We start from the raw sequence: 25361 nt of genomic DNA, 5'->3' as shown, positions 1-25361 counted from the left end.
CCTTTTTGCAAAACCATTTCAGAGCGTCCAACACCGTAATCCGAGACTGCTTACTTTGACTGTTCCTTGTGGCCCCTGCCCTAGCCCTCTCCCCCAACAGGCCCCTAAAAAGAGCAAGCACAAACATGTGTGCCTTTTTCTGTACTTCTCCACACCTCAGCCTCTGAGGAAACCAGAAACATCCGGGCTATGACCTAAATGACTGCTCTCTCAGTACTGGCGCCTTTGTGACAGCTCACGGGCATTGCCAGCCATTTCCAGAAAAGAAAGCCACTTTGCCTCAGGGGAATATAGTGCCTCTCCCCCCAGCTTCCTGGCGTTTCAGGGAGACCCGTTCAGTTCCCTGCCCTAGACCCGTCACCCCCCATCCAAAAACCCGTGTGCAGAAGGCCTAGAACTTGAAGGACATGGTCCTTTGACACATGGATTCTGAGCACCTTCCCGCCAGGGCTCAAAACACTTCTAAGCCAGACTCTATTTATGCCACCTGTCTTCGAAGACAGAGCGTACAAAGATAGATGAGACAGGCGAGTTCAAACATTTGTTCAAGAGATCAGGGGCACCTGGGTGGCTCAGTTGTTAATCTGCCTTCGGCTCAGGGCGTGATCCCAGGGTCCTGGGATCGAGCCCCACATCAGACTCCTCGGCTGAGCCTGCTTCTCCCTCCCCCACTCCCCCTGCTTGTGTTCCCTCTCTCTCTGGCTGTCTCTCTCTCTGTCAAATAAATAAATAAAAATCTTCAAAAAGAAAAAAAAAAAAAAGAGGTCGGTCCAATCTCCCCGAACTGACCCAGGCTGTTCAGCCATCTTTCAACAAAAGGATCCAGGGTAGAATTCCTGCCGCCTTTATGTTGGTGTCTTCATCTGAGAAGATGCTAGAAGTGTAAAACACCAGGGCTGGTTAGATCCTGAAGTTTAGTGACTACCCTAGAGAGTGTTCACGTGAGTTACGGAGGTGGGCGAAAGTAAAGAAAATCAAAAGCCCTAAGCTTAAGTTAGCCTACAAATAAAGACTGCTAAAGAAACAATGGAATTTGCTTTTTGGAAGTCCAAAACATCTGTGCAGGGTGCATCCAGCCGTATGAAAAGCAGTGATTACATGACCTCTGATGGTTCCTCGACAACCCTGGCAATTCGTGTTTTCGTTCTCCTTAAGCCAAATTGCCTACACCGTTCTGGATGATTTGCAGCATTTGGAGAACTTCCTAAAAACGGCGATCGTTTCCTCTCTTACCTCTTTTACTCCTCCAACACCCGGTTAAGAGCTACCTACCCTCGGGGTGTCTGGGTGGCTCAGTCGTTAAGCGTCTGCCTTCAGCTCATGTCATGATCCCAGGGTCTTGGGATCAAGCCCCGCATTGGGCTCCCCGCTCAGCAGGAAGCCTGCTTCTCCTGCTCCCACTCCCCCAGCTTGTGTTCCCTCTCTCACTCTCTCTCTCTCTGTCAAAAAAATAAATAAATAGAATCTTTAAAAAAAAAAAAAAAAGAGCTACTGACCCTCACCGAGGGCCCTGCAGGGGGCAGGTGCACAGGACATCGACAGGGGCATTGGTTCAAGTCCAGCTGAACAGATCCCTGTTCCCTCCCTGCCGTGGTCTAGGGCAAGTAGCTTAACCTCACGAAGACTCACTTTCCTCCTCTTCAACAGACATTACATGGCAACACACATAAGCAGCAAGGTTTTGAGGTTTCAGATAATGTATATAATCTTGGCGCATAATAAGTACTCAAAATGTAGTTACGTCCACTATGCTATTGGCCAAGGCCAATTAGTGGGCGCTGGAGTTACAGACCAGAACCTGCCCCAGTCAGTCTGTGAGAGGCAGCCTGGGGCAAAGGAGAGGACCATTTTAGAGGGTCTTTCCTTGGAAACATGTCTCTATGGGCTTCCTCCTGGACCTGGGATGAGGCAGGAGAGCGAAAGAGGGTTCTTAGGCAAACTGATGAAACACACCAGATTTCTTAATGCCAGACACACGTCCAAGAGATCAAAGGATACAGGACCGATTGAGCAAGTATTGATTGATTACCTTGGGTTGTGGGCATTTATGAAACAAGAGAGATGCACCGTGGGATTCCAAGGTTAGCCAGGCGCCCTGGCCATGTGGGATCTGGTGTCTTCACAGAAGCAGAGAAGGGGCAGCCACTCAGATAGCAAGATTCCTGTGCAGAGGACAACCGCACTGGCCCTAAGTCAGGTTCCCTGTGCCTGTCCCCACCTCCACCTCCGGCTCCCACTCAGCTAAAGCCACGTTCAGCAGCAGCAGGAATAGCTTCCACGCGGCGAGGTGGTTCTCCCCTGGCACGTCCCCTGGTCAGCCACCTTGACAGAGAAGGCGGAGGGAGTCTTCTGCCAGCTCGCTTCATCTGTGCTGACTGCTGGCCCCTGCCCCGGCAGGGTTTCGGGCTCCGCTTCCTCTTGCCCTGGGGACCTGGGGACGAAACGCTGGCTCTCTTCTTCTCACCAGGCCTTTGCAATGCCTTCCTCCTGCCTAGGGGAGAAGCTGGCTTCTTGGAGGGGCCTTTCTGAGATGAGGCCCGGTCTGGGCTGAAGGCTAAAGTTACACTGGATAATTTTCTAGCCGCCTTCTCCGACCGCTCCTTGAGCAGGTCCAAGACTGTCTCTGCGAAACAAATATTTATGCAGTGAGAAACAGAAATCCTGAAAAGTCACTCTAAGGGAAACAGCACCCAGGATACCTATGACTCCCTTTTTTCAGGGGCGCCTGGCTGGCTCCGTGGTAGATACGTGACTCCTGATCTCAGGGTTGCAAGCTCAAGCCCCATGACTGGCCTTGATCTAAATATGTTACTTTTTTAATAGGGTCACTCCAGTGATCCATGGTTCTGGAATAGTTCCCTTAAGACAGTCTCCCTCCTCTATCAGCCCTTCCTGAATCCCCACCCTGCCTCTGCTCACTCCAGGGGCCCCTCGGTCCCCTGGGCATCCTTCTCTACCAGAACCTCGGTGCTCTATCTATTTCTTCATTTGCCTGCACTGCATTTGACTCTGAGCTCCTACAGGTCAGGTTCACGGCTGTAGCCCCAGGGATTAGCACAGTGACCGCTGCAAACTCAGGGCTAAACGAACAGTGCCCAGTGAAGAACGGATGCATGGACAGAGGGCAACGGGTCTCTGCAGAAGCACGTGCCGCTCGGCGTGCAGACTCCGGTATACGGAGACGTACACACAGAGCCACAGTTACAGTCCTCATCCAGAGCATAAGCCTTCGCGGGAACAGACCTCCCGCCCTGGGAGGACTGCAGCGTGCTTGCAGAGGGCACCGTGCCAGCGCCTCGATGCCGGGGCCTGAGGCTGGGACAGAGACGGACTCACGGGCGAGCGGCCTGAACTGGACCCGCTTGCTCTTGGTTTTCACCGGCAGTGGCTCGTACTTGCACTTGCCAGGGGGTGCTCGCCTAAAAACAGAGAGAGAAAGTGAGGACACCAGATTCTGAAGACGGGACCAGGAAGTCAAGGTCACACATTTGCAAGAGTTGGATTCAGCTCTCCTTTATCCATGGGGATGGGACAGAGGGAGTAGGAAATACGTGATGAGCTCAGAGAGGACAAAGAACAGGGACACGGTAGGCTCTTGCGACAGAGTAGTGAGGGGGGCAGGGGCACGGGTATGGTGATAGAATTGGGTGCAAACTCTGGGGACCACGGGCAAGTAATCCTTGCTAAGCATCAGTTTCCACATTGATAAAAAAGAAAAAGTAATAGTACCCATCCTTGCAGGAATAAATAAGAGCTGTGTGGGGCGCCTGGCTGGCTCAGTCGAGTGACCAACTCTTGATTTCAGCTCAGGTCATGATCTCAGGGTCCTAGGATAGAGCCCCGCGTCGGGCTCCCTGCTCAGCGGGGAGTCTGCTCAAAGACTCTCTCGCTCTCTCCCTCCACCCCTCCCCACACACACATGCATGCGCACTCTCTCTGAAATAAATGAATACATCTTAAAAAAATAATAAAAATAAAAATAAGAGCTGTGTACTCGATATACCATAAAGTGACTGAGAAGTCAGTTCTAAAATTATTTTTTAAAGATTTAGAAAACGACACTTAGAACAGTGCCCCACAGATGATGATGACGATGATGACGATGATGACGGTGATGGTGGGGGTTCCCTTTAAAGAGAATCTCGTCAAGAACTCACGGCACAGCCCCTGAAGGACGGCCAGCCTCTCTGCCTACTAGAAAAAGATTTCCATGACTGCTGTCTCCTGGGTGCATCTTCTGAAATAAAACAGACCCTGGAGACTAGGACACTTGCTATTCAGAGCAGAGATGGAACTTTCCAGCCAGTCCCCACTGCCTCCTTCTCTGCCTTCCTTGCTTCGGCTCTGTCTCTCCTTGCTACCACCCTCATCCCAGGTGGAAAAAAAGTAATTCTCTTTATTTCACAGACACTTACCTAGTGCTTACACACTGCACGAATACTTCATAAGCATAACTCACTGAGACCTCACGATAACCTTGTGCGGTAGGTGCCGTGATGATCCCCATTTTACAGAGGGGAAACTGAGGCACACAAAGATTAAGAAACAGATGCAAGGTCACACAGCTGGTCAGTAGCAAAGTCAAGTTTCCAACCCAGGCTCCAGGGTCTGTAACTCGCAAGGAAGGGCAAGAAGAAAAGATGGAAGGAAGGAAAAAAATAAAAAGGCACACGGCAATAAACCATTTGCTCCTCAGAAAGCTGGCCTAGGTGCCTTCAGCGCAAGACAGGCTGACGACGCAGGCAGAGTGAATCTGGATCCACTGCTAGAGAAGCTCTGAACGTCCGTCCAGGTCCACATGATGATGGCCGGAGAGAGAGATGCCGAAGACTCTGCTCCCCGGAGCTCGGTGTCCCTACCCCGGGCCCCCTCTGGCTAGCCCCCCTCAGGCAAGTACCTTCACCTGGCCAAGCTCAGCTGGCTTCCCTGTAGGGTGAGGGTATGAGCCTGTCCCCCTGGGATCTGTCAGCACTAAACGACAGCCCAGCTGCTCAGTGCCCAGCACAGTGCCTGGCACACAGCGACAACGCCATGAACGTCAACCTGAGAGGCAGGTGAGCGAGCAGGGATGTCATCCGGGTGCGCTGGCATTACAGCTGTTCTACGGCTGCTCTTCTGAGAGAGGGGAGCTCAATTATCCCCTAGCCAAGCCAGGAAAGTGTCAAAGGAAAGACAAAGCGATTCACGCAGGGAAGAGCAGAACTCCCACCCAGCCATTATCTGCCACCTGAGGCACTTGAACCGGGTGCTGGGTCTGCTCCCCTCAAGCACGGGCAATATGCAGACCGGGCAGCGAAGCCAGCCCAGTAGCTAATTCGCCCCTTAGCAACCCTGCAGGTGCCACTCAGAGAGCACCTCAGGCACGGCCTCAGGGACGGAGTGTCTTCCAGGAACTCCCGAGAACACGGAGGCCACGAGCCTGCTGCCAAATGGGGCGCACGGGGCCTGGCTCCCGAGCCCTGATCCACACACAGCTGTGCCCGTGGCCCAATGTCGTCTGAACACCACCCCAGGTAGGAGCAATGTGGCCTCACAGGGAGGTTTTCCTCTGTGGGTCTGTCTTCAAGCTGATTCACGGGGGAGCCTTTCTTGCTTGGGGACAGAATCCTGAGAGAAATCCAGGCACTGCCCCAGGCCCTCAGGCTGGATACCCGCTTCACCCTCCCAGCAGGGCACGAACCACACGCAGACACCCTCACAGATGGAAAGCTGTCCTGTGGCCTTTGTCCCGGCAGCTGGTGAGCCTCTGAGGTCAGCAAAGAGCAGAAGTAAGCAGTATGGAACTGTTGGCCACTGAATATTGCCACTGAATTCCAGAGAGGGTCAGGTGGAGACACGAAGAAATCCATTTAAGATATTTGCCGAGACCCCCTTACACTGTCGGTGGGAATGCAGGCTGCTGCAGCCACTCTGGAGAACAGTATGGAGCTTCCTCAAGAAGTTGAAAATAGAGCTACCCTACGACCCAGCAATTGCACTACTAGGTATTTACCCCAAAGATACAGATGTAGTGATCCAAGGGGCACCTGCACCCCAATGTTTATCGCAGCAACGTACACAAGAGCCAAACTATGGAAAGAGCCCAGATGTCCATCAACAGAGGAATAGATAAAGAAGATGCAGTCTATATATACAATGGAATACTACTCAGCCATCAAAAAAATGAAATCTTGCCATTTGCAACGACGTGGATGGAGCTAGAGGGTATTATGCTAACCAGATAGGTCAATTACAGAAAGACAGTTATCATATGATCTCACTCATATGTGGAATTTAAGAAACAAAACAGGAGCATAGGGGAAGGGAGGGGAAAATAAAACAAGATGAAATCAGAGAGGAAAACTCTTAACTCTAGGAAACAAACAGGGTTACTGGAGGGAGGTGGGGGAGGGGGTAACTGAGCGATGGGCATTAAGGAGGGCACGTGATGGAATGAGCACTGGGTATTATGTAAGACTGATGAATCACTGACCTCTGAAACTAATAATTCACTTTATGTTAATTAACTGAATTTAAATAAAAAATGTCTTAAAAAGGGGCGCCTGGGTGGCTGTCATTAGGTGTCTGCCTTCGGCTCAGGTCATGATCCCGGGGTCCTGGGATCAAGCCCCACATCAGGCTCCCTGCTTGGCTGGAAGCCTGCTTCTCCCTTCCCACTCCCCCTGCTTGTGTTCCCTCTCTTGCTATCTCTCTCTCCGTCAAATAAAAAAAAATCTTAAAAAAAAATTTTTTTTAATTAAAAATTAAAAATAAATTAAAAAATAAATAAATTGTCCCAAATTTGGCCGGTAGGAGCCCTTCAAAGCTGGCTCCTGCAGAAAAGAATAATCATAATAATATAAATAAATAAATAAATAAATAAATAAATAAATAAACAAACAAACAAACAAATATTTGCCTGGGACCTTGAAACCTCAACCAAACCCAGGGGAGAGGGCAACAGTACTTACTCAGGTGGTCGGAACTATACACCCATTGTCAGATGATCCCAGAGACAGAAGTTTCCAGAAGCATATTTTTAAAAATAAATAAAACAGGAGCCACAGGTCTAGACTAGTCATCCAAGAAAGGCTCAAGATCCTCCTTTCCCACCACAAAGAGACAATTTCCCAAATATTTCATAATCCCTAGACCCACAGCCCTACACATTTATTTGCCCAATCTGCTTTTTTTTATCTACATTAAAGATTTGCTTCATTGATAATTTCTGGAAATTCCTAGGAAGTCAGGACTGTTTTTATGATCTGCCATGAAGATATATGGATGCACCTAAGAAGAAAATGAGACCAAAGCTCACCTCGATGGGTCAACAAATTTGTAGATCGATCCTTGCGGTGCATAGGCGCTGGGGTAGGCAGTGGCCAGGAAATAGAGCTCCCCTGGGGAAATGGGGACAGGCGATCAGTAGCACGGCCGAGACAGAGCTGAATGCACAGAAACTCTCGACATGGGGTTAGAGCCCTGAAATGCAGTGAGCCCCAGGAAGGGAACCCCAGGAAGGGAACCCCGGAACCCTAACTGACAGCTCGGCCTTCACTGGACTGTGAGCTCCTTATGGATAAAGCCTTTCTCTGACCCCCAAAGACTAGCTCAGAGTGCACCCCAACAGACGCGCGTTTCTGTTACGTTCAATGAACCAAACCGGCTTCATCTCTCTGCTCTCAGAAACTTTGCCTTAACGAATCTCCATTTCCTTCCCCACCTCTTCACTACCAATAAGGATTCTCTGAGAAACCCTGAAATAGCCATCTACAGGATAAGGACCATTTACCCATCACTTTTTTTTTTTTTTAAGATTTTATTTAATTATTTGAGAGAGAGAGAGCACTTGCACACGAGTGGGGGGAGGGCAGAGACAGAGGGAGAAGCAGGCTCCCCACTGAACAGGGAGCACGAAACTGGGCTTGATCCCAGGACCCTGAGATCATGACCTGAGCCGAAGGCAGATGCTTAACCGAATGAGCCACCCAGGCGCCCCCTTTCATTCTTTCTTAAGAAAGAGTTACCCTGTGCCTGTCACTTTCTGTTGCCCCTTACTGAGTCCACTGGCACCAATCCCCCCTGCCCCTGCCTCACTTTTCCCTACATGTGCACCTTCTTTCTTTGGTCCTTGGGTCCCTCGCTTCCCCAGACCCTCCCACACTTCCGGCTCTCCTCCTGGCCTTCTCCACACCTCCCAGAATCACCTCTACCCACGGTCTCCTTTCCCCGTTTGCACATTCTCTGCTCATGGCCACGACCTCATTCCACCTCTTCTCGCGGTTACCTGTGAGGGACAGGATAGGATGGGTTGACGAGCCCAACTTTGGAGCTGGCGTCATCTGACTTTGAATCCTGACAACACCAGTTGCTAGCTATGTTGTCTCGGGCAACCTCTGAAGCTTGTAACCGTCACGTTATTTATTAATTCATTTGTCAAATGGGGCTAATAATACCTCACATGATTATTTGGGATTAAATTAGAAAATAGTGGGGCGCCTGGGTGGCTCAGTCAGTTAAGCATCCAACTCCTGGTTTCAGCTCAGGTCATGATCTCAGGATTCTGAGATCGAGCCCCACATTGGGCTCCGCACTCAGCGAGCAGGCTACTTGAGGATTCTCTCCCTTCCTCTCCCTCTGCTCCTCCCCGCATCTCTCAAATAAATAAATAAATCTTTAAAAAAAAAATAAGAAAGTGAAGATCGGCTATTACTCTTACCTTCTTATCTCTTTACGTCCTAACATTCGTGCCACTGCACTGAACGGGGCTCACTTGTATGCTCTCTCAACCTCATGGAAGTAAATGTCTACTAAATTGCTAATTGGAAAAGCCTCGAACTTCAGACAGCTCTGAGTTACTTCCACAACCTTCTTCCTTGAATTTGTGCAGGACAGCGATTAATGTTTGTCCCGTGCCAAACGTGAGGCCTCCGGTCTTCACGCAGCCCCCACACAGCTGCCTAATAAAGTCTGGATTTTGTGTACCCACAAACTATACTGTCATCTTGCCTGTAAGGGGTCTGAGACATCAGGACACATCCTACCCTAGAGCCAGTTTGCCTCCTCTGATTAGAAACCCTGTTAGATAAACGAAGGGTCTACCAAGTGTTATATACGGGATGCCATCAGGCAGGAGCCCCTCTAGACCCTGCAAAGAATTCCCGCTCTAATTGAAAACCCCACATTGTGGCATCGTCCCCCTACAACCCCAGTTTACTCAAATTATATGTCCTAAACACGCTATAGACTTCCCATTGTATTTTTAGGGGAAAACAATGATAGAAGCGAATGCCATCTGTCATGTCCAACTGACAATTTTAAAAATGTATTTTAGGACCAAAAAAGACTACCCCAAAAAACTGTAACATGCCATGTAAAACAAAATGCATGTGATGTAAATTTAGTGCAAGCATTAGTACTTTGACCGGCCCGCTTGAGAATGTGACTGATGTTCAGAAATCCATCCCATCGGGACCCACCCAGCGATGGGCTGCCCCACGCCCGCGCCTCCCTCCGCAGTCACTCATGCCAGCTGTCAGCTAGAAAAGCCTGGAAGTACTGGAGGTTCAACCAAAAATGACGTGTCTCTGGCTGGTGACTGATAACAAAATAATGAAATACTCAGATCTAAAAATATGTCCGTAAGTGGGAAAGGCTAGGACGTGAGCAGAAAATCTGAATCACTCTGTGCTAACACGGAAGAGCAAGCAACTCGGGAAAAAAATAACTTGCTTTGGGACACCTGGGGGGCTCAGCTGGTTAAGTGTCTGCCTTCAGCTCAGGTCATGATCCCAGAGTCCTGGGATGGAGCCCTGCATCGGGCTCCCTGCTCAGCGGAGAGCCTGCTTCTCTCTCTCCTCCCCACTTATGCTCTGTCGCTATCTCTGTCTCTCTCTCAAATAAATAAATAAAATCTTTAAAAAAAAAGAAAAAAGAACTTGCCTTAAAAACAGCCTTCCTGGGTTTAGGGCCGTTTTGGGCAGTCTGGCTTGGGAACAACACCCTGGCAAGTCCACTCGATAAAATTCAGCCAAGGACACTTAGTTTTGTTGGCCAGATGTACTGACTGGTATTTAAAGGCTCCCTGTTTTCTCCTGCGAGAAGCCTGCAGGCACAGCAAACCAAACTACCCAAGTCAGGGTTTCTGAGGCCTCCTGAAAAGAAGCAAGCCGCAGAGATGCAGGATACTGGGGCAGACCTGCCTCCGGGGCTCCAGCCTCCAGGCAGAGCGATCTCCAGCCTTGGAGGACTCCAGCCTCCCTGGGGCACCAGCCTGGGGGGCTCCACCAGGCCAGACGCCCCACCAGGCCTGTGGCTTTCACATCACCCTCTTTCCACAGAGCATCGTCCTGCCAGCCTATGGTTTCTCTCCTGTTTTCTATGTTTAGACTTCCACTTTGGAACTCACTTAGACTTCCTCTATTAAGAACACTTGAATTTTCTAAAATATCCTCTGTACCTCTAAAATATTCATCTCAAATGATAAGCTAGGAAAAGGTCCAGGAGCCGACTGGATTTCCGTACGCCTTGCTCAAGTGAAGGTCTGGCACGGCCGCCCCATGACTCAGAGCGGAAAGAAGCCCAGGACTGAGGAAACCGTCCAGGCTCTCTGGTTCACACTCACAGAGAAGCCCAGGTCTGGAAGGGGCCCTGAGAGACCATTTTATCCTCTCCCGAGACTCCGAGCAAGGCTACATGCAGGGCCAAGTAGCAACGAGGTCACAGGCCCTGTCCTCCTCGCAGCATAAAATGTTCTCTTTCAAAATGTAACATCACTTAGGTAAAGCTGAAATTAAAACTCCAGTTTCTGATTACAGAATTTGAGGCAATTTAGTAAAGCAGAGTCTCTGTCTCTCCTACATGTACACGTTTCGCGTTGCGATGCCCTTAATAAATGCCTCATCTGTCTAGCAAACAGCCTCCTACCTAGCTGTCTACCCACTTCCCAGGAAAGTTCTCAGGAAAGTTCTCCTGGCTCATTCATGGCACTTGCGTCACAGACTCCTGGTCTGTCTACCCTCTTCCCAGGAAACTTCTCAGGAAAGTTCTCCCTGGCTCACTCATGGCACTTGCGTCACAGACTCCTGGTAGGGTGAGGAAAGAGCGCAGCACGGTCGGGCGCTGATGACCAGAGGCGCTCCCTCCCAGGCAGCGCCAGGAGGACAAACACCAGTGTCCACCATGTCTGCCCCACTGCTGGCCCTGCCCACGCTCCTGGGATTGCAGACGAGGATCAAATCAAAGATGAGGACATGAATCTCCTTCATGGTCAAAAGACCGAAGGACTAAAGTGTAAACCCTGATTTGCCCCACACCGTGAGGTGTGGGCCTCAGTTGAGAAGGGGTAGGTTGGCATATTGGATCTGTTGCCTCACTGGCGGAATCAGCATAATCATTACATCATGGGAGTGTTGTAATTATCAAACAACATAAAAAAATGTAAAGTGCTTAAAACGGTATCCAGTACCTTATAAACGCTGCCTACGGGGCGCCTGGGTGGCTTAGTCAGTTAGGCGTCCGACTCTTGATTTTGGCTCAGGTCATGATCTCAGGGTCGTGAGACTAGGCCCCAAGTTGGGACTCTGTGCTGAGCGTGGAGCCTGCTTAAGATTCTCTCTCTCTCTCTCCTCTCCCTTTGCCCCTTCCCCTGCCGCACATTTTCCTTCTCTCTCTAAAAAAAAAAAAATAACTAAATGGTAGTAAAACTAGAAGTGTAGTTGTTATTTAAATAACAATAATAGGGGCGCCGGGGTGGCTCAGTCGGTTGAGCGACTGCCTTCAGCTCAGGTCATGATCCTGGAGTCCTGGGGTCAAGTCCCGCATCAGGCTCCCTGCTCAGTGGGGAGCTTGCCTCTCCCTCTGCCTGCCGCTCCCCCTGCTTGTGCGCTCTCTTTCTCTATCTGACAAATAAAAAAATAAAAACTTAAAAAAATAAAAAATAAAAATAAATAAATAACAATAATAGTAATAATAATTATTATAACAAATGATTAGTTCACGATGCCTGTGATGCTTTAAGTTCCAATAAGCAGAAACAGAGTAACTCTGGGTATGTGTTACCTGCTTCATCTTCAGCAAAAGAGATGATAAATTTGCTATAGGTGCTGATCAACCCTGGGAAGGCGCAGGACGCAGTGTTGCCCAGGCAGATGTCCCGTTTCTTCCATTTCTTGGTTCTTCTATCTTCCTGCAAAGCCATAAGTCGACTAGATAAAAAATAAAACCTTTATTATAGGAATCCATATTTTCACCGTGTGGGATATTTTTCTTCCTCCTCCAGGAGATCAACACCTAGCCTCTCCCTGGAATCAAAAAGCTGCATCAGAGATATCTTAGTCACCCGCTGGCCCTACATGGAGAAGCTCATCTTCTATTACAGGAGTCTAATGGGGGCCTGTGAAGGGTGCACCCCCACCAAAGACTAATCTAATTTCTGTGAGTTTGTGACCTTTGGCTCGGTGCTCAACTGGCTACGCCTCAGTTCCCTCATCTGTAAAATGAATTTACCACGGACAAAAGTTGCAAAGGTTAAGTAAGATAATATACGTGAACAGCTCCCCAGTGTGCCTGGCACATAGTAAGGGCTCAAAAACTGGTAGCCATGGGGCGCCTGGGTGGCATAGCGGTTAAGTGTCTGCCTTCAGCTCAGGGCGTGATCCTGGCGTTATGGGATCGAGCCCCACATCAGGCTCCTCCTCTATGAGCCTGCTTCTTCCTCTCCCACTCCCCCTGCTTGTGTTCCCTCTCTCGCTGGCTGTCTCTCTCTGTGTCAAATAAATAAATAAAATCTTTAAAAAAACAAACAAACTAGTAGCTATTTTTGTTATTATTACATCTGTGTAGTAGCAGGTAGATGCTTCATATCCCTTTGTCATTTGACCTACAAGCAGGTTTTTAGAATAAAAAGAACAGGAAGATGGGTCAACTAGGGTGTCACATGAACCATTTTAGAGACACAGAGATGCTCAATCCCAGGTGCATGTGCTCTGACCGAGGATCACCGAATACCAGCCAAGTGAAAGGCGGACTTGGGTTAGTTGTCAATGGGTATTACAAACTTTAGGCAACCACTGAAAAAGAAAAAAAAAGTATAATTGACATGCTTAGAAAGGGAAGAAAATGGAATTCTATAGCGTGCTCAGTTAAATCCACAAAAGGCAGAAGAAGAGTGGAAGACAAAGCAGAACAAAGAACAAGGGCAACAAACAGAAAGCAGTCATAAATACGGCAGATATGAACCCAACTACGTCCACGACCATTTTGAAAGTTAATGGTCTAAATGCACTAATTAGAAGACACAAGAGATAATAGGGGCGCCTGGGTGGCTCAGTTGGTTAAGCCTCGGATTCTTGATTTTTGTCTCAGGTCATGATCTAAGGCTCCTGAGATCGAGCCCCATGTTGCCCTATGCTCAGCGTGGAGTCTGCTCGTCCCTCTCCCTCTGCTCCTTCCCCTGCTGTCTTTCTCTCTCTCGCTCACAAATGAATAAAATCTTTAACAAAAAAGAAGACAGAAGAAATAATAAACAAACAAATAAATAACAGAGATCACCAGAGTGGATAAAAAAACAAGACACTACTATATATTGTCTCCAAGAAAACTTTAGGCCTGGATGATTTCACCCGGAAGAAACATATAAAGAAGAAGTAACGCCTATTTTACACAAACTCTTCCAGACAACTGAAAAGGAGGAGACACTCTCCAACTCTTTCTATTAAAGCCTGCATTACCCTGATGCCAAAATCTGGCAAAGATATTCCAAGAAAGAAATTCCTTTCACGAACACAGATACAAAATTTTCCAACAACGTGTTAGCAACTGCAATCCAACAATATATTGAAAGGAAAATACATCATGACCAAGCGGTGTTTATTCCAGAAATGCAAGATGGCTTCAATGATTAAAAAGAAAAAATCAGTCAACGTAATTCGCCATATTAAAAACTAAAAATGAGAAAACCACAGGATTCTCTCACTAGATGCAAAGATGCATCTGACAAAATATAACATCCATATTTAATACAAACTCTCAGTGAACTAGGGATGGAAGGAAGACGTCCTCGCCTGATAGACAGCCTGTAAAAACACCTGCAACTGACATCATACTCACTGGTGAAAATGGAAGCTTTCTATCCAACACTGTACTGAAGTTTAAGATGAAGCACTAAAGTCAGAAGAACAAGAGTAAAAGCCTTGCAGTTCAGGAAAAGAAAAAATATCTATATTCATAGATAAAATGATCCTTCACATAGACAACCCAGAAGAATCTATACACACACACACAAGCCGATAGAGCCAATAAGAGTTTGACAGGGTTGCCTGATACAAGCACAATACACACACACACACACACACACACACACACACACACTTAAATGCATATAATAAAACAAGTATATAATAAATATAAAATAAACATATAGTAAAAAACTGGAAACAGCCAAAACAGGAGAATACATGAAGATTTTGTGGTATATCCATACAACGGAATATTACAAAGCAATAAAAGTGAAAAACTACCCAAACATGTGACAACAGTGATGAATTTCACTGACATTATTGAATGAAAGAAGCCATACATATACCAAAAAAGAATACATACATATGATTCCATTTATATTAAGTTACAGAAGCAAACTTAATGTGTGATGGGAGTGGTTACCTCTGGCTGGTGTGCGTATGTGTGAGTGTGAGAGAGAAAGGGGTGGTATTGACAGGATATAGGCAAAAAGGAACCTCCCAGAGTGATGGAAATGTTCTGCACCTTGACATAGCAACAAGTGTATCTACTGTAAAACTTTAGCCAACTGTGCTCTTAGAGATTGCATCTCACCACATGTGATTAATATCTCAATGAAAATGGTGAACTAAAAAAATATGAAAGGAGACATCAATCCCTTCTTACCCACTCACGAAGTCCCCAAAGATGTAGAGGCCATTGAGATTTGGGGATTCACATCCACGGTAGACATATCCTCCAGTGACTGACTTCCCCACTGCATGGCCGTAAGCATAGATTGGCAGAATGTCACCTGTCCAGGAACAAAGAGACTGTCACAGCTAAAAACTGAGACCTCCAGGTCACCGAGTGGCTCAGCTGATTAAGCATCTGACTTTTGTCTTTTTTTTTTTTTAAAGATTTTATTTATTTATCCGACAGAGATAGAGACAGCCAGCGAGAGAGGGAACACAAGCAGGGGGAGTGGGAAAGGAAGAAGCAGGCTCATAGCGGAGGAGCCCGATGTGGGACTCGATCCCAGAACGCCAGGATCGATCACGCCCTGAGTCGAAGGCAGACGCTTAACAACTGAGCCACCCAGGCGCCCCAAGCATCTGACTTTTGATTTCAGCTCAGGTTATGTATGATCTCAGGGTCATGAGATCGAACCCCCTGTCAGACTGAGCACGGAGCCTATTTGAGATTCCTTCTCCCTCCTGCTGCCATCCCCCCGCCCCCCGCAACCCCGCTCATGAAGCACATACACTTTCTTTCTCTCTCTCTCTCTCTTTTTTTTAAAGATTTTATTTATTTATTTGACAGAGAGAGACAGCCAGTGAGAGAGGGAACACAAGCAGGGGGAGTGGGAGAGGAAGAAACAGGCTCCCAACAGAGGAGCCTGATGCGGGGCTCGATCCCAGGACCCCGGGGTCACGCCCTGAGCTGAAGGCAGACGCTTAACAACTGAACCACCCAGGCGCCCCTACACTTTCTCTCTCTTAAAAAAAAAAAAAAAAAATTTAGAGATTTTCAAGCAGGAAGATGGGGACTTTCAAATGTAGTTGCCTACTTGAGTGGAGAACACTTTATCTCTTGGTCTTTGGTAGGGCAGGCAGCCAAGAGAATCACATTTATTTTTCTCAACAGACCAGCTACAATATTCGTGAGCTTCCCATTTGACTGGTCTCTGCAAGCAGAAAGGAAGCCAAAAATTCCCCCACCTATGAGGCAGTGACCTGGGAATCCACACACCTAAATGTATCCCCTAGGCTGACATGGCAGATACTCAGGTTTAAGGATTTGAAAAACTAACGAGGGTCTCTAAGACTCCTAACTTAGAGGACCAATCAAAGAGATTAAGCACTGCTGATAAAATGCAACTGAAAAGCACATCTTGATAACTGATATTTAGGGACTGTATAGGGAATGTACCACCTGACTGTATATGGAATGTCCTTTCAGTGGGCGGTTCCAATTGGAAATAAATTAGAAACCTATAGCCACCATTTCTTCTGCTAGTGGTTCTCAAAACTGCATGCCTAAAAATCATGCGGGTAATTTTTCTAAAATGTAGATTCCTAGGTCAATCCCAGTGCCTGAACCCACCCAAGATCCAAATGCATCAGGTCCACAAGCACTACCGAATGTGTTTCTGGTGACAGTGGCTGGAGGGCCAACCTGAGAAGCACGATCCCACAGGACATAAATAAAGACACCGAGGGACCTGCAGGGCCAAACACTCTCAGGTCTCATTCCCCCACCTCTATCTCCCACCCCCTCAATTCATTCAAGAAATCACCCAGAGAACTTCTGACTTACCCAAAGAGGCATTGTGACAAAGCTTTCTGTCATAACATTCAAAGCCTTCCTTGGCCCTCCAGCCATAATTGCCGCCTTTCACAATGATGTCAATTTCTTCAAACCTATTTTGTCCCACGTCCCCGCAGAAGATGCGGCCTCGGCCCCGGCGCGTGACGGGGTCCCCTCGGTCCACAGCACAGCGCCACATGTTTCTGACCCCATAGGCATAGACCTCAGGGTGCGCCCCTGGCTCCGCCACAAACGGATTGTCCGGGGGCACTCGGTATGGTCTGCCGTCTGCGCCTGCCCCGTTCACATCGATCCGTAACACTTTCCCCAGCAGGGAACTTCTGAAAGAAGGAAGCCAGGAAACAGGCGCAGGATGAATACCCAGAAATGCAATTGCCAGATCATTGGCTAGTTTTATCTGTAATGTTTTCGAAGCCTCTCCATACTGTTTTCCAGAGTAGCTCACTGTTTTGTATTCCCACCACCAGTACACGAAGGTCTCCACATCGTCAGCAACACTTGCTGTCTTTTGTGTTTGGTTTTGCGGGGGGGGGGGGGGGGGGGAGCCATCCTAATAGACAGGAGGTGGTATCTCATCACGGTTTTGATCTGCATTTCCCTGATGATGAGTGACACCGTGCATCTTTCATACACCTGTTGGACATTCGTTTACAAGATGAGTAAGTTCTAGAGATCTGCTGTACGTTGTCCCTATAATGAACAATATTGTATTTACACTTACAATTTTTCTTACACTTAAATTTTTTAAGAGGGTAGATTTCGTGTTAAGTATTCGAAATTTAAAACTAAATCAAATTATAAAATAGAAGATAAAATAAAACGGCACCAGACCAGAGACTGTCCAGGAGGACCTACCAACAGTCAATGCTAAATAACTACTAGGAATCACTGAGAAGACAGGATTTTTTATAGATATATACGTGCATACACGAGATACATACATCAAGTCATGTCTATATGATAATATATATAGATATATAGATATACAGATTTATGCAAAATGTTAAGGCTTGCCAAGTTTTGGCTCAAGGAGAACTAGTAGGCAAACGTTTCCTGGGATCCTGGCCCATATGACCCTGAGCAAGCAAGTTGCAGATTCAATTTTTAAAATGTTTTTGATGGGATGGTTTCTCTCAGGTTCGGTTTAACACTATGAATTTTTTTTTTTTTTTTGGAATATGAAACACTTCGTGAATGTGCATGTCATCCCTGCGGAGAGGCCATGCTTATCTGTAACGTTCTGATTTAGTGTATGTCCAGCTGAAGCGAGCACTAGGACTATGGATTTTTAAAAGGAGTTGGTTGGTTTATTCGTCCTCAGAGAGTACTGTGGTCATAGAGAGAGCAGAGCTTTTAGCAAGGCTCTGCCAGAGAGTGTGGTCTCTGGGCCTCCGTTTCTTCCCATGTATAGCAGGGGGGAGAAACACTACATCGCAGTGTGGTTGTGGTTTTAAGGGGTAAGTGAGTTACCTTGTGTGTAACAGGTGAGGCAATTCGTAACAGTCGGCCTTTGACAAATGTTGGCTCTTGAATACTTTTTGTAAAGATTTATTTATTTATGGGCACCTGGGTGGCTCAGTCAGTGAAGCATCTGCCTTCAGCTCAGGTCATGATGCCAGGGTCCTGGGATCGAGCCCCACATCGGGCTCCCTGCTCAGCGGGGAGCTTGCTTCTCCTTCTGCCTGCTGCTCCCCCTGCTTGTGCTCTCTCTCATACACACTCTCACTCTCAAATAAATAAATAAAATCTTAAAAAAAAAGATTTAGTTATTTATTTGAAGAGGGGGGCAGGGGCAGAGGGGGAGAGACAAGCAGACTCGCGACCCGAACCGAAATCAAGAGTGGGCCACTTAACCAACTGAGCCAGCCAGGCGCCCATTAGCTCTTGATTATTGTAACGTCAATATTTTAACACTAGGGATAATGGCATTCCAGTGCTTGCTGGTACAAAGGGCAGAAGGATCATGTGACTTTTAGCTAGGTCAGCACAGCCCTCACTGGGCTCTCGCACCAGCTTGTCTGAGTTTGATTTCGTTTCTGCCACTTACTTGCTGTGTGGCCTTAGAAAGTTACTTTACTCCTCTGTGCCTCTATTTTCCCATCGGTGAAATGACTATCATAATACCTACACTGCATAGGAGTCATCCATTCCGTAAGTATTTCTGAAGTGACTCCTGTGCCAGGCCCTATTCCAGGTGCTGGGGATACATCAATTAACAAACGGATAAAAACTCCTGCCTTTGTGGGATGTTAGAATTACATTCTTGGGGCACCTGGGTGGCCCAGTCGGTGAAGCGTCCAACTCTTGGTTTCAGCTCGGGTAGTGAGATCAAGCCCCGAGACAGGCTCTACCCTCAGCGCGAAGTCTGCTAGAGTTTCTCTCTCCCTCTGCCTCTCCAGCTCGTGTTCTCTTTCTCCCTCTTGAATAAGTAACTAAGTAAATAAATAAAGAGAATTACATTCTTAGATACACACAAGGTATTCAGAACAGTACCTGACACACAGTAACCATTCACTACATATCACTCACTAACTACCTTCTCACATGTCTCCAGGGCCTAGCACAGTGCTGGTAATATCGCTGAGTTGAACGGAAATGGATAAGATCTTGGTGTGGTAAATGTCCCGCTAGTATGTACTGAACACTGAATTCGTCTCTCCGTAGCACTCTGACAGTTACACTGAGCACCCATAGTACTACTTACCAAAACACACTGTGCCTGGAATGTACAGGACAGGAAACCAATGTTCCTCGCACTTGCCTCAACAGAGAGGGCTACATTTTGCAGTTAAATGATTTGGGTTTGACCCCCTGTAGGCTCCATCTCAGCAAAAACATACCAAGGGCTCACCCTAAAGGGACAGGGGCCCAGATCCATCCCGCTTACTTGTTCTGAGCATTTCCAAATCTGCCGAAGGGATCCCCAGCCTGTCCTCCATCCCCAGTGAATATATACAAGTAGCCGTCCACACCAAAAAGAATTTGTCCGCCATTATGATTTGAGGCTGGTTCGTCTATCTCCAAGATGACTCTGGAAGGAAAAGAAACCATGCATGAGGCTTTGGTAGAAGCTAAAACTGCATCCTCCTGAGACTCCCAGAAATGACTGGTCCAAGCCAGCCAAGATCTGCTTCGGAGTTTCCAAGAATCACAAAGCTTGGAGCACTAAGACACCCCTAGTTTCCCAGTATGACTCCTTCATGCATCATTTTTCTTTCCTATCATGATATCATGAGCTGGAGACACAGCCAGGGTAAAAAATCACCCTTTTCTGGGCCTTACTCTCTGTTCTACCAGAACTCTTAATCCCTTCCTTTGAGCAACCCAGCAGGGGTTAATCTATCAGTTAGTTTTCCATGTTCTTTTCGATCCTCCAACCTGCCTACTTGAGAAAAGGGAGACAAGGCAGAAAGGACAAGCAGGAAAAAAGGCAGAATGGTAGAGTGGAAAGACCATGAGCGTGGAGTCAGAATTAAGTCCTTCAGACCATGCATCCATACTCTATGGCCTTGTGCCACAGCTTCCTGTGAGGATAATTCCCGTGTTCAAGGCCAAGGGCCTGGAATCCAATGGCCACACAATAATCAGAGGCCACTATTATACTTAACATACTGATATTATTATCTATAATCATTTCCCAAACCCTTACGGCTGCTGGCCATTGCTTACGTTCTATAAAAACAAGCAAGCATGGCTCTGATGAGTAAATATAAGGTGATGGCTATACCCCAGGAAGACCCCCCGACTCAAAAGTCTAACTTTCTGTCTCATTATTCAATGATGACTCCTTGGTCTATATTATAAGCTCGTGGCTCTAAAACCAGAAACATGTCCCTTTATCATCTCAAGGGACGGACTGACAATATTTGGGGTACAGTACAGAGTTACCCGTTCTCACGGGCATGTCTTACCTTTCTGATTTGGGGTCAGCTTTGTTGGCATCAGCCCGAGAAACCTTCATCTCACTAATCCGGATCTTTTCTACCTTCTTCTTGCCCAGACATGAATAGTAAATATAGAACTTTCGGTTCCGGTGGAATTTGGGATGAAAAGCCAACCCCAAGAAGCCTCTCTCATCCCCTACCCAGGGAGTAGTCAACACGATATTCTTGAGGTCCAAAAACGGTTGTTCCAGGCGACTCCCATCAGGCAGATAGACCCATACCACCCCCACCTGCTCGGCCACAAAGAAGCGATGGGTGCCATCCCCAGCATGGACCATGGAGACGGGGTTCTTCAGCCCATTGGCCACCTCGGTCAGGCAGAGCTGCAGGCAGCCCCGGTGGTCCTCGGCCACCATACCCAGGTTGCGGTTGAGATGGTCATTCCTCAGGACATTAGGGAACCAATAGTCTTCGTCAGGAAGGTTGAGGGGGTGGAAGAAATGCGCGCCATCCTTTTCATGTGACCCGTGGAGGCGACGGTCATTGGTCAGTAGGGAGAAGGCAGAGCGGCAGTTAGAATGAAATTCAGAGCAGTAGTCAGAGCAGAAGTCAGGAAGGTCCCAGAGGTCCATCTGAGCGTTCTCAGCATCATCGAGACGATCTGCATAGGGTGAGCACTCCTAGGAATCAAAAGGAGGCTTGATTCGTAGTCAGACTGGCCACACTGGGGCTGGTCCCAATTTCTGAGCAAGCAGAAGGAAAAATGGACTTGGAAAGAACCAGGATTCTGGAGTTTCCATGACCAACTACTGTAAAGTGCTTTCCTGGGACCCCAATTTTCTAGTCAGTGCTTCAGGACAGCAAAAGGGGAGAAATCTTTCATGTTCACTATACTTCTTTAGCATTTTAACTTAGTTCTTGACACTTCAAGTTTTAGTAAGCGATTAATTTTTTTACAGAGTACCCAGGTGGCTCAGTCAGTTAAGCATCTGCCTTGGGCTCAGGTCATGATCCCAGGGTCCTGGGATTGAGCCCCCACATCAGGCTCCCGGCTCAGCGGGAAGCCTGCTTCTCCCTCTCCCTCTCCCCACCCCCCCCTTCTACTCACACTCTCTCTCATATAAATAAATAAAATATTTTTTTTAAAAAGTACTAATTTCTCCACCTTTCCCTTTATTATAAATACTGTATCTATAAGATTTTATTTATTTAACCAAATCTGAAGCAATGTGGCAAAAATTTCACATTTGCTAAATCTGGGTATTGGATACACGTTGTTAATTATTTAATTTTCTGTGCTTTTCTGTCTGAAAACTATTTCTGTCTGAAATAGTTTACAATTAAAAACAAAATTACCAAACTGAACATGCAACATATCACTCCCAGAGATTAGGCATCTAGTAATTTCTTCACTTACTTATTAAAGATATTCAAGTGCTTCATGTATACAAAGCCCCAGCCTGGGAGTTGCACGAATCTGAACCGTGGCTATGGGGCCACACCATGCTCTTTACACAAACACACAAGTTCTGCGTGCCAAGTACCCGCTACTCAGGGCTCCCTAGGGAACACGGGACATTGTAGGCAGACAACGGACTCCCAACAGTAATGAAAGATAGGCAACTGAGAGTAAGGAAGAAAGGCCAGTTTAAAGGGCACGCTTCGGGGCCTGGGACAGAACCCACTGGCCCAAGGACCCCCTTCTGATCACCGCCCCCCCTCCCAGCAGCCGCCAGAGCAGGACCATCCCAGTTTATCTGGGTTCCCGCCACCTAACAAAGGGGTAGCAGCACTTCTCAGGTGTGTTTGAGTTCCCCGTTCACTCATTTCAACCCTGATGGCAGGTTGCAGCTCAAGCTCCTGGCTATTGGAAAGAGGGGAAGAAAGAGTCCTTCCAGAAGATTCAGTGTCTCTTCCTGGGTGCTCTGTTTCAGTTCAGGAGACCTGTCAGAGCTGCTGACAAGAAGCAAAATGAACTGCTCCGAGTCTCACGCCACTGGCCTGTCCACTCTGGAGGAGGGGAAAGAAGAGGGGAGACAGAAATCGGGACGAGCTACCAGGGAACAGAGGGGGCCCACTCTTAGGCAGAAACGTAGAGTCTGCACCGTTGCTTCGACTCAATTATCTCAGGATATCATTTCTCTACTTAAGGAAAGCAAGGCCCAGGAAGGGTCTTCCCTGTGGTGTCAGACACTGTTCTCTGCGCCGAGGACAGACAGCAAGAGGCAGCAAGGCTCTGTTCGAACAGGACGGATGCCTGGCCCGGGTCAGAACACCATGAAGTCAATGGGTCACTGCTGTTGGGACTCCGCCTTGGCGAGGTATGATCAAAAGGGCAGAAGACTTGGAGCTGGAGCCTCTCTAGATGTGTGTCCCAGCACTGCTGGACCTTAGACAAGTTCTTTAAAACTCCTGACTCCTCACCAGTAAAATCGGGATCATAATAACTTCTGCGGAATCACTGCAGGGAATGCACTAGATGTGTGTGGAAAGAAAGAAGAGGGGCTTGAGACTTTTAATAAACAGACTCATGTAGGTTATTCTGATGACTCAAATCCTTCAAACAGGGGAGCTGCTGAATTTGGCCTTCGGTAGAGAAAGTGGGAGGGCGGGGCGGGGAAGGGTGGAGACATTTTTACCAGGGGGCATCTCGGAAATTAACAGGCTTCGTGTTGCTCAGAAGAGCCCAGCTTCTGCCCTACGTGGTTATCCCAGAGTTAATTCTCCTGTGAACAGCTGAAGGTGCCGGAGGTAGGAGAGTCCAGCCCCGGGGAGATGCCATGCGGGTGGCTGGCTTTGTGTCGGGATCTGCGCTGTGCCCTGCAAATGGGGAGACGGGGCGGCCCGCGTGCTCGGCAGCGGTGGCAGCAGGAGAGCCCACTAGCTGTGCTGACACGCCCAGGAGGGTCTCAGATCACAGGTCGGCCTGGACTTCCTGCCTCTTCGCCCCCAGCACATTAGAGCACCCCTCCCCGTGGCAGCCTCTCTCAGCAGCTCTCCTCCAATGCGACTCTCGCCTGCACCCTGAGTCGGTGATGGGGGATGCCTGCCAGGGATGTGGAAATATTTTGGCTCTTGGAGAGCCGGGAGAAGCAGAACCTCTGAGAGTCATTGCCACCCAGCGGCTTGAAGCTCTGTCAGCCCAGCTCTAGAATACTGGGGAGAGCGCCCCCAACCGCCGCCACCACCATCACGCCAGACACACACACACACACACCCGGCACAAATGACCCAGACGAGGATGGGCCCCAGCAGGTGCCACCACTCCCTCCGAGCCCCGTAACCGCCCCGTAACCACCGCAGCTGTGCATTGCTCCCAGGGCAGGGCAGGGGACCCAGACCACGCTGCTCGGAGAGCTCCATGGAGGACACCCACCTCCGCCTTCTGCCTGAGAAAGCACAGGGGTCAGCAGACCCCATGGGGAGACCTTTGGGTCTCCCAGTGGAAACCAAACCCAGCACCCCCTCACCTCCGCGTGCCCGTCCAGGGACCAGAGCTCTAAGGTGAGGCAGCTGCCCGTGAGCCTCTAAAGGGCTGGGTGCCCAAGGAGACCCCACCACCACCACCCCAAGACCCACAGCCACCAAGCCCAGCACCCCCACACTTTGCTAAGCTGGCTCCCTCACTGCCCTGCAGGGTCACGCCCAGGCCTACCTGGCAGAGGATGTCCTTAATGTAGCTCCCACACAGCTTGTGGCCCCTGAGGTCAAAGAAATCCATGACGACGCTGTACCGAGTAGCGAGGAGGTAGTCCTTGTGCTGGTCACAGCAGCCGAAGGCCTCGTAGTGTGAGCAAAACACGAGGGGCGGTGAGGGCTGGAAGGGGGGCCCGTGATCCAGGCACTGGGAGTGTCCCTGCAGCAAGCCCACCTGGCCCAGCCAGAATGTAAGGCAGAGGTGGAAAATGCCAGAAGAGGTAGGGAGTCTGGGGGCCCAGCAGCTCAGACCACCCCCAGGAGTGGCTGTCCTCAGCATTTTGGGCTCCGGAACACTCAAGCTGCTGTGTTTGCTCAGGTTGGTTCCCCCGCTGGCCACTAGTTCCCTCCCTCCCCCCACCCCCTACTCTACCTCCAGGGTGTTTTCTTCCTTCCTTCTATCCCCACCCCCACAAGTTCCCGGAGGTGGTTTCTGAGCAGTGTCCCTTCTGCGGTCTGGGTAGCTAAGTGTCTCACGTGAAAACAGTGAGAGACGCATGTCCCCGTCCCCTCCAATGCCATCTAAACATGAAGCTGGTGCAAGTTCTGACCCCTCCTGTTGCGTTTTTGGGGGGGTGCATGGCTGCTTAGCAAAAGGTACAATGGTGTCAATGGCAAGCCTGCCGTGATTCATTAAAACTGCAAAGAATTCCTGCGGGAGGGAGGGGCGGGGGCAGGAAATTCACACTTTGTTTACGGTTTCTTCACAAGCCTGAAAGCCTGAGCTGCCCAGAGTCTCCCGGAGAGAGCATCACCTATCACACAGTCCCAGACACGGGAATGTGAAAGGGCAAGATCGGGCGTTCCTGTAGTGCGGCACCAACGGGACTCCGGCGTGGATCGGAGAAGCTGGAGGGGAGGTAGGGGGAGGCTGGGAAGCTGCACGGTCCCTGTGATCTGGAAAGGTCTATCCCGGCAATGGTAGATTGTGAATCTTGGCATCCACAACAGGAGCAAGCAGAAAGGAGGGGGTGTGGCCCGGTGGAAACAGGGAGTCGCCAAGGGCTCCTGGAAGAGTGTCATCAGGAAGCACAGAACATCTGGGGTCTTTATTTTTGCCAAATCTGCACTTGCTCTCGGGGCACACCTCCTCACTTAGTATAACATTAGCATTTGAGAATGTGTTTCACTTTGTACATGTTCCTTGCACGTAACAGGCCTTTGGTAAATATTTCTTAAATGAGGGGCGCCTGGGTGGCTCAGTCTTAAGCGTCCAATTCTTGATTTCGGCTCAGGTCTTTGTCTCAGGGTTGT

At 48.6% G+C, this 25361-nt stretch overlaps 1 protein-coding gene and 1 pseudogene across 1 annotated transcript; both read right to left on the bottom strand.

Annotated features, from left to right (window-relative positions):
• Window positions 1-2030: 2030 nt before the first annotated feature.
• HHIPL2 (HHIP like 2) lies at window positions 2031-24434 on the bottom strand. Its single transcript, XM_045809726.2, has 9 exons — window positions 24067-24434; window positions 20439-21091; window positions 19415-19558; window positions 16516-16847; window positions 14884-15010; window positions 12040-12185; window positions 7298-7379; window positions 3337-3419; window positions 2031-2623 (listed from the first exon to the last, which is right to left on the bottom strand). Exons 1-9 carry the CDS (start codon window positions 24385-24387, stop codon window positions 2238-2240), a joined length of 2274 nt encoding a protein of 757 aa, XP_045665682.2. The 5' UTR covers window positions 24388-24434; the 3' UTR covers window positions 2031-2237.
• On the bottom strand, window positions 17700-17798 carry LOC123800180 (U6 spliceosomal RNA; annotated as a pseudogene).
• Window positions 24435-25361: the final 927 nt, after the last annotated feature.

Source organism: Ursus americanus, chromosome 2 (assembly GCF_024610735.1).
Source record: "Ursus americanus isolate L20-20 chromosome 2, mUrsAme1.1.p, whole genome shotgun sequence".
Classification (NCBI taxonomy): Eukaryota; Metazoa; Chordata; class Mammalia; order Carnivora; family Ursidae; genus Ursus; species Ursus americanus.
Note: the sequence above shows the minus strand (reverse complement) of the source record. Positions and strands in the feature narration are given on the sequence as shown.

Coding starts and splice junctions, on each gene's coding strand:
- HHIPL2 (XM_045809726.2), bottom strand. CDS start 24,387: ATGCTGAGGACAGCCACTCCTGGGGGTGGTCTGAGCTGCTGGGCCCCC. Junction 21,092..24,066: donor TTAAGGACATCCTCTGCCAG/GTAGGCCTGGGC, acceptor TTTGATTCCTAG/GAGTGCTCACCCTATGCAGA. Junction 12,186..14,883: donor TTTGGGGACTTCGTGAGTGG/GTAAGAAGGGAT, acceptor TTTTTTATCTAG/TCGACTTATGGCTTTGCAGG.